Raw genomic sequence first — 10,016 nt, forward strand, 5'->3', positions numbered from 1 at the left:
AAAGTATCAATCAATTCCTAGCTCTCATTTTGCAAACTGACCATTAGGAGCTGATTGGTTGGTACTTTGTCATCTCGTTATCTCTTTTCAAGCGTTGATACATATGCCCCACAATCTGAAGTGTGACTAATTGGAAGTAGGTTGTGGCATATCCAGTTAAGGTAATGGGGAAGATGCCCAACTGTGTTATGTTTGTATTTTTATTCAGTTATTAAAGGCTGATGCTGTTATTGATCTATATATGATCTGATCTATATGACCACGAAATCAGCAGTGATCCTATATAGTGAAGTAGAGCAGTTGTGGGAAAAAGGTTCTAATAAAGTTATGCTGTGTGATGTTTTGGGGGTACACTCCTTAGTGTAATGTTTTGGGGGTACAGTCATTTAAGTACATATGTAGCATTCATGGGTGAAATGGCCCATTACTTTAAAGTGGAATGGGACTCCCATCCCCTAATGAAACGGATCGCTGGGCTGTCAGAAACACATGGCATAGCTATATACACACAAAATACTTCTGGGCTGTTACTAGAAACAGGAGTTCTGTGTTGCTAAGGAATCTACCTGTGACCTGGACCCTTAAAAGAAACACCTACACTGGATAAGATGAAGTCTTGGTCTTTATTTTGTAGCAGGAAAAACAGCTTACCAGGTAATCAGCATAAGCAAGGATGGTACAGCAAGCAGCATACAGATGTTACAGCAGGTACTTTAGTGTAATATCACAGTGTCCGTTACATAGTTAGCGTAGCGTCCCTGTCAGAATCAGCATAGTGTTTGCGCATCCAGCGTAGTTGGCGTAGTCAGTCAGTAGCGTAGTGTTCCCGCGGCCGCTTAGCGTAGTTAGCCTAGTCAGCGTCCCTGTCAGAAGTAGCGTAGTGTTTCCGCGACCAGCGTACTCAGCGTCCCTTTCAGATTCAGTGTAGTGTTCCTGCGGCCAGCGCAGTCAGTCAGTGTTACGCAGTTACCGCAGTCAGTCAGAGGTGAAGTGACTGCATTTTTCTGACGCTGTTAATTAGGAATGGCTGCAGAACAGACAGAGGAGGAGTCAGTGGCATTTTTTCAGCAGCACCATTTGCTGCCACTGACACAAACCTGTGTTAATGGACACCCAATGCGCTTGAGTATGAAGGAGTGCATGTGGCACTGCCACATTAAAACCTGCCGAAAGAAGATAAGTCTCTGTGCGGCACATTGGTTACCGTGGTGTCGTATCCCATTTCTTACCCTCATTCGTTTTATTTATTCATGGGCGGAGGAGCTCACAAGCATATCATTTTGTGAGCGACAACTAAAGTTGTCGAACAAAACCACCGTGCTGTACAATAACCTTATGCGGGAGGCCTGCACCGTGGATTTACTGTCGCAGCCCCAGCGCTGCATTGACGGTCCGGGGTAAAATAGTTGAAGTGGACGAGAGTCTGTTTGTACAGAGAAAAAGTCATGTCATACGCGTAATAAAAGAAAAGAATGTAAGGCGCTCTAAAGGTACACAATATAATAAAAATGTATTCACATACACACACACACACACACACACACACACACACACACACAATACATATGTTAAAAATATAATATACAGTGACCTGAATGCCAATATATCTTGAATGTTCAATTTTAGCCAAGAAGTATGTTAAGTTCTTTTAATTAGACTATGAGTGAACTAATGTCCAGGTTTAATTTTAGAATTTAGCATCAGCTGCAATAGTGGCCATTTATCTTGGCAGCTTAAAAGTCATCCGGCAAATAAGTATATCTGGCCGGCCATGCAAATAGATATAACAGAGTTTTTGTATGTTACCTCCAATGATTAAATACGTCTTTCACTGATTCTGGACTGTAAGTAATTCTGCGTTAGTGCATTTACGCAGTTAAATATTTGTAATCTTTCCTCATAGCTTAAATTCTCCAATCCCCTAATAAGCTTTGTTGCTCTGGATTTTTTCTAATTCTATGATGTCCTTTTTATAGTGCGGGGCCCAGAACTGCACTGCGTATTTGAGGTGCGGTCTAACCAATGATTTGTACAGAGGCATAATTACTTTTGAGTCCCTAGTTTCCATGCCCCTTTTAATACATGCTAGAATTTTGTTGGCCTTTTTTGTTGCTATATTACATTGAGCACTGCACCCCAGTTTGTTGTCTATTTGGACTCCTAGATCCTTTTCGAGTCCTGATTTACCGAATTCATCCCCGCTTAGGTTATAACTAGCACACTGGTTATGTTTACCAAGGTGCATGACCTTGCATTTGTTCACATTGAACGTCATCTTCCACTTTTTTTTCCCACTCATCTAGATTGTCAAGATCATTTTGAAGCGTGGTGACATCTTCTGATGATTTAATAACTCTGCTCAGTTTTGTATCGTCCATAAAGATGGATACATTGCTGAGTAACCCCATCCCAATATCGTTAATAAAAATGTTAAACAAAATGGGCCCAAGAACCAAACCCTGTGGCACTTCACTTAGTACTGGTATCATATTTGATACGGCACTGTTCACGACCACTCTTTGGGCCTTATTCTGATCGGTGCGGCCGGATCCGAATATGCGGCCAGGACCGTGCGTGCAAAACCCCGCCTTCCATACGGATCGCCGACTCCGTCTGTACGCGGTAAGAAGCTGGCCGAACGGACCGCACGTGTATTTTTCACGGAATACGCCTCCCCCATCATTCGATGGTCGCAGACCATCGAATGCAGGACCGAGTGGTCCACCAGCTCCCGCAACCTCAAACCACACCGACATTTTTCCGTGCAAAAGCAGGGATCTGGGCGGGCAGCTGACATCCGGCGATGTCATATGTCCGCCCCCTACACGTGCGTCACGACTGCATTACCATACGTACGCCCAGCGTTCGCATGGGAACGCCCATGAAACGCGGGGCGTATGCATATGGTAATGAGCCCAAATAGCCCTTCACGCCCCTCTCCACCCCCTGTTCGGATTGTTCACATTTCATGCGGGATTTGGCCGTACGCCCCGCTCGCACATGCGCAGACACAAAACATCGGCGGCACGAACGCACGCGGATATTACCGCACCAACCAGAATAAGGGCCTTTGTTCTCTATTACACAGCCAGTTCCCTACCCATCTACAGATATTTGCCCCTAATCCCATGTCCTCCATTTTATTTATCAACCTAAGTATGGATCTCTTGTTCATAAGCCATTTAGTTATATATATTATCTATTGATACTCTCTTAGCTGTAGTAAATAAAGCAATTCTATTATTGCATCAGTGTTTTTTGATCTGTGCATGGTTGTCTTAACAACTGTGGTTCTGGATAATTTGAAAAACTTGCGGGGTATCATATTACCACACATATGAAACTGTGTCCAAGGCTTTAGCAAAAGGCTTTAGCAAAATCTAGGAAAATCACATCTACAACGTTTCCATTATCAAGGTTTTTGCCAACCTCTTCATAGAAACCAAGTAGATTAGTTTGGTATGAACGATTTTTCACAAACCCATACTGGTTATTACTGAGTAAACTATGAAGGTCTAAATATTCCTGGATACCATCTCTTAAAAATCCTTCAAATAGTTTACCCACTATTGATGTTAAACTAACAGGTCTGTAATTAGCGGGATCCTCCTTTCTTCCTTTTTTGAATAATGGCACTACCTCTGCTATTCTCCAGTCTTTTGGTACCTTTCCTGATGATAGTGAATTATCAAATATATAACGTAGAGGGGAAGCTAATTCCTCCCTTAATTCCATTAGTACCCTAGGATGAATCCCATCGAGCCCAGGTGATTTATTTGTTTTGATTTTGCTGAGCCTTAATATTATTTCCTCGGTAGAGAATTCAATATTGAGGTCCGTCTTGTTCATCCCATTTGTGGTATGTGTGCGTTCCACAGTCTGCTCTCCTTTAGTAAACACTGATGAGAAGAACTCATTTAACAGTTCTGCTTTTCCCTTGTCCTCCGTAAAACTTTTTCCATTGATATCGGTTAGTGGGGCATTTTTTCAATCCTAGGAATCGGGATTGAAAAATGCTCAATCCCAGGATTAGCATCCCTAAAAGAAAACCGCCCCTGTCCCCCACATTGCCTTAGTTTAGTGTAGCGGAGCAGGCGGCAAGAGAATGGAGGCAGGGAGGTGATTGTGTCATGTGCGGCTAGGAGAGGTCGGGTGGCGAGCTGGTTCCGGCACGGTTGGTGCAGCACTGCAGCCTGCGCAGCGTGGCCTATGTGTCAGAACCTGCCCGCCAGTCGGCTGCACACAAGTCACACACACTGAGCAGGCTCGAAAACCACTCGCCGCCCGACCTTTCTCGGCCGCACACAGTCACTGAGGTCACAATGAGTGACACTCATGCCGGAACCCACTTGCCACCTGACCTCTCCTGGCCCCACACAGTGAGTGACGCTGTGAGTCAGATTCGGCCGGCCGCACAATTGAAATCCCAGACATTGTAGGGCCAAATACCGGGATCCAGCTGATCCTGATCCCAGGATTGGCCGCCCTAATCACACAGTGTTTATGCACCTCAAGAAACATTCTTGAATGTTAAAGAGTTGTGTGGTATGTGGTGTTATATAAATCGAGTATTAGTTTCCCAGACTCCACCATTACATTCCAAGTTTTATGGATATCCATGCTAAATTAAATTGACTGATATATTAAGTGATTTGCTAAGCCTTGGAGAGATAGCACCAGCCAATCAACTCCTTTTGAAGATTTTTTTTATTGACTGTAAATTCTGTAGTGCTGATTTAACAAACTACAAGCATTTACTATAAATGATGAAGCGGCAGTCTGCCTATGGATCTCTTGTTTATAAGCCATTTAGTTATATATATTATCAATTGATACTCTCTTAGCTGTAGTAAATAAAGCAATTATATTATTGCATCAGTGTTTTGTGATCTGTGCATGGTTGTCTTAACAACTGTGGTTCTGGATAATTTGAATAACTTGGGGGGGTATCATATTAGTAGTGGTACTTTACAGCTGATAATAGGTACATCAGGTACTATCCAATTAACCCTAATGCTAGCGTCCTTCAGTCAGTAATCAGGCTGTTTTTATTGGCTAAAAAATCTATTAGGGCTAATAGGATACTGCCGTAGATTTATTATACCCACATGTGTATTTATGCATTGTTTGTCCCAACTGTCAGTATGTCCCAGCAGTCGGGACCTTGGCCCGTTTTCTGCCCACTCGTCAGTTTATCGGCTGGCGGGATTCAATGTCCCGCCTGCTGATTGGCAAAAAGGTTGTGTCTGTGAAAACGGACATGGATTGTCGAGATCCGGCCATGATCTTGAAAATCCATGGTAGTTTTTAGCAAAAAGGACCGACTGCTTTTAAAGTCGGGTCCGTTCTGACGAGCTGCCTCTTCAATGCTGTTGAGAATGACAGCATTGAATAGGCACCTGCCTTATATATATATATATATATATATATATATATATATATATATATATATAAATATATGTGATAAGTAGAACTATAGATGGGTATAGTTGCTTTGTGTGGCTAAATCTGGTGCCAATGGGTGCACACACAAGGCCGTTACGCCCGACGGATGGGTACAGTTCAATTGCTCCAATATGTGTCCATTACATTTGAGTGCCCACAAAACAATTGAATTTCCCCTAACTTTTGTGGATGTACAGTTCTTTTTCAGAAGCTGGCATTGGCTGAGCATCCGCTATACCTGCGACTATTAGCTGGGCCAGAAAACAGTGTGCTAAGTTTTGTGCTAAAGGAGAACGAAACAGGAGAAGTGCAGGTATGTATTCTCTTACAATGAGAAATGAGCCATCCCAAAATGAATATTATATTGGGCTCTGTTCTATGTTATTATTCACTTGCAAGTAAAGACGGCTATTTAGTAGAATGCTAAAGCCGATCTGCTTTACTATATATGCAGAGTGACTGCAGTTGTACTTTCTCTATTGGCAGTGGGGAGCCTTCAGCGTTCCTGAACTACAAAACTTCTTGCTTATTTTGGAGAAAGAGGAACGGGAGAAAGTACTGCAAGTGCAAAAGAAATATGCTTCCTTCCGCCAGCACCTGCAGGAAGCCCTCACTGAGACCACAAGAAAACCTGTATAACTCTAAGTCTACAATGACAGACAAAAAGATTTCAGAACATTTCTTGGAGAAATAGCAGAACATCTGTAAGGAGAATATTTAGTCATTTGTTCAGCAAACTCCAAGGGATAACATACAATCATTTGGGTTAGAAAACCAAACCATACAGTATCTTATAGACTAGATGTCTCAATAGGTGCCTACACTGGCCAGGTCAAAAGCAGGACACATTTGCACTTTTTGACCCCACAATAATGAAACCTGCTTCTATGGACCAAGTACGAGGCTCCAACATCTCAGGGTCAAAGCATTGTTGTATTTTAAACTCACAAAAAAGCATGAGATGTCACCAAAATCCACTCAGCAACAAGTTGTACAGGAGCTGGATACATGTCAGGTAAACTAGATAAAGAGCCATATGTATATTTTGTGAAATGTGGTCTAACAAAGCTTCACAGCTATGGACCGTGTATTCTTTCCTCATCAAATCAGAATACTATTTATTTATTTATTGATTGCACATTGTCAGGTTATGCAAGCTTGAAAGGTCACATTGAAATCTACTTAAACAATTTTCATTTCAGATCTTTTCAAAGCCTGAAGAGCAGTTTGCTACATGGCGACACCTTTATATATAGCTAATGAGTGAGGCTAAATGGTGGGGTCCATAGTCTGTGGAGACGCTTTATACAGTTATTTTGATATGGCATTGCACCTTACACCAAGCTAAGATTCAGTTGTCTACAGACCTTCCAATGAAGGAAACATGCATCTGCCTTTAGACTTGCGGGTTTGCAATAGCAGGAATAAGCCATGGCTGCGAGTAAATGAAGGTGATCATTCAGAGTACAGTCACTCTTTGTATCAGGTGGCAATTTGCTTTCCCACAAATAGACTGGTGCTGCCTGGGAAGCATGTGCACAATGCAATATTATAGAAAAAGGTCAAATACAAATAGGGACAGATTTGTTCTATCTAGAACTAGAGTTAATACTACACAAAGAATTACATACCTCCCAACATGACCCATTCCAGGAGGGACTAAATGCTCTGTATCTGGACTTCCTAGCCAGTGACAGTTGCAGCCGCAGCACAGCCCAAAATTCAAAGAGGGTTGGCACACCAACTGTCAGTGAGTCCCTGGCTGTAGTGTCTCTCAGAGTTTGGAGTGACGGTTGATGTAGCTCCTCTATTGAATTTTGGACTGTGCTACAGCTGCACATATGCAGCTGGCAAGGAAGTCCAGGAACAGAGCATTTTGTTCCTCCTGGAATGGGTCATGTTGGGAGGTTATGGAATTACTGTAAGTATGCACTGTTTATGGTTTGGGGAAACATGACTTGAATGCAACTTTAAAGTACATTTTAACCAAGTCTGACTCTGCCAATTGCCAATAAGTTCTCAGTACTTGGGCTTCTCCTTTATAGCATATCACAGTTGTAATATTTTCTAGCACCCAGCTCAGTGCTGCAAAGTAAATGGATCCTTAGAGGTATATTTACCAGTTCAGGTTTATAGAAATAGAGATGTTGCCCATATCAGATTATACTTATTTCTCTAGCACTTTCCAGAGGATAATAGGGAGAAATTGGTTGCTATGGGCAACATCCCCACTACTACAAAACCATACTTTAGTAAATATACCCTTAGTCTGGATGATGATATTGTAACCATGTCAATAGCAAATTTGGGGGAGAACAGAATGGTTAAATAATTCCAGTAGTGCTGGTGCTTTGTAATAAGCCATCAATGAAGGCATTTCGTATTAGAAAGCAGGGGTAGCGTGTGAGTCCTCTGCTAAGGTACCCTTAACACTGCATACAATGACTGGAACCTCTAGAGAGCATTACATTGCAACTGCTTATTACCACTGTGTAAATAATACCGCTTTCAGACCGCACTCTAGACCCGGGTTATTGCCGTGTCCTTGTGGCCCCAACACAGGTCAAGGTGCGGTCTGAAAGGGCCACCTCGGTTCGAGCAACATGGGAGTTCAAACCTGGTAATGACCAGGGTTGAACACAGCTCTGACCCGTGTCAAGTGCAGTGTGAACTGGTGCCTGGGTCAAGCTACCCGGGTCCCGTTCACAGTATGGAGGAGGCAGCGCTGTCAACTCCAAGTGCTGCCTCCTCCCAAGCCCCCGGTTATGCGCCGCTGCTCAGCTCCGCCCCTTGTGAGGTCACCGACCTGGCAATAAGACGGATCAGACACGGAGCTTTCAGACCGCAAATGCAGTTTCGCTCTGGGGATGGGACCCGACATTTGTGGTCTGAAAACGGTATAAGTTTGCACCTTGAAATTGGATTTTTTTTCCCCCTTCCGATTGGCAGAAAAATGCTTGGCCAAATTCTATGTAGGGTATATGCCTTTTTTTATATTTACTTACATGCATACATACATACATACATACATACATACATACATGTCTGAATGGAATACGGCTAGAAGCCAAAAAAAGAGCTGAACAAAGAAAAAAACTATTTCTCTCGGATTAAAATATTCAAATCCAAATATATTTAACAATTGTTACAAGGTATTATATCATAATGAGAAATTTCTATTTTGGTTTATTATTTTGAATAGAAAATGCACCTTCATTACGATTTGTGTTACAGTACATTATCTAAGGGGCTGATGAAGAGATATGTTGGGTACACACTAGAGGATGTGTGTACCCAATAGCCTCGTAAGCGACTGGACCTGGCTGGTGGGGGATACTGCATTCGGTAGCATGGCATCGCTAGAGACATCACCTGATTGAGCTGCATGTACATACAATGGGGGACGTAGTTAGCGAGTGGTGGGAGCGCTCATCACTAATGATGTAGTAGGTATACACTGGAATATTTTAAGAGTTTGTCGTAATGACATCATCATCAGCAAATCCTTAAAAATATTGCCTAGTGTGTACCCAGCTTTAAACTTACACAGATTACGTCTTGCATGGATTCACATTGCGTATACTCCATTAATGGTGCTTGTGCCAGTGACATAGAGGTGTACTCTCTGACCAGGTGTACACTTACGTTTGAAGAGGAGAAATGGAGTTGCAACAGGGCTTACTCACATACTGATATTATTTTTTGAACTATGTACGGCTGGCCCCTAGTATTCCATAATTGTAGTACCGTCCACTTTTCACCAATTTGGAAAGGAATGTGTACCAATCTACAATGTTGCTTATGTTGTTTATGGGTTCTCTTATCTTTATTTAAAGTTGACAAAAAAAACTTATCCTGGGACACCATTGCTATCCTAATGGGGGAGAATGCACAAAATTAAACTATACATTTTGTAACTAAATTGACAAGTATATTTTATTATACACAAGGATTAAAATAAATGATATTGATAGTTTCCATTTATGAAACAAGATAGTTTACCAGTAACTTACCACAAGTAGGTAGTCAGGCGATGGACAGAAGTCCCAGTGATGGTCACCAATGTGGGAAACTGGCAGTAACCTTGGGTATCACGCTGACTTCCCGAAACCTACTGTATTCAAACTTTTTCTGTATGCCTACATAAAACAATATAGTTTGTTGTAAAACAATCTGCCTTGAGCCAATGTAATACATTCTTTTCATCCATTTATGGCAAACTGCACATTTTCCTAGGAGCAATGCAGTACTGCTCAATGCGCACCTAAGCAGCAGGTCGCAACAGTGTGACTGCAACAATGTGCCTGGTACATTTGGGCTTATGCCCGGGTGAATGTGACATTGCTGGCAGTGCCTTGCTTCACGCAGTTGTGTGTCTGAATACACCTGCCAAGCTGCTTTTTGCTATATTTCTGTGTAACAGTGAGGTACTCACAAAATGATTGTCCTTATTGATGGTTGAAATGAATAGTGTTCTGCAGCTGCTGTTATTTTCCTTGACTTTTGATTTTACTTTGTTTGCAGAATGTTTGAAGGTATGTAAAGATTGTAGAAAATACCGATGTATTAAA

The 10,016-nt window shown here is 42.2% G+C and overlaps 1 protein-coding gene across 2 annotated transcripts in view; it reads left to right on the forward strand.

Annotated features, from left to right (window-relative positions):
• Positions 1-10,016, forward strand: part of RASSF5 (Ras association domain family member 5) — a 104,949-nt gene extending 94,933 nt beyond the window's left edge. For both annotated transcript variants that reach the window (XM_083173043.1, XM_083173044.1), the window contains 2 exons: positions 5,643-5,758; positions 5,932-10,016. In XM_083173043.1, the coding sequence (XP_083029169.1) occupies positions 5,643-5,758; positions 5,932-6,084 (269 nt within the window). In that variant the 3' untranslated portion in view covers positions 6,085-10,016. The remainder of the gene's footprint in view (positions 1-5,642; positions 5,759-5,931) is intronic.

This window comes from Crinia signifera, chromosome 2 (genome assembly GCF_055691185.1).
Source record: "Crinia signifera chromosome 2, ASM5569118v1, whole genome shotgun sequence".
Classification (NCBI taxonomy): domain Eukaryota; kingdom Metazoa; phylum Chordata; class Amphibia; order Anura; family Myobatrachidae; genus Crinia; species Crinia signifera.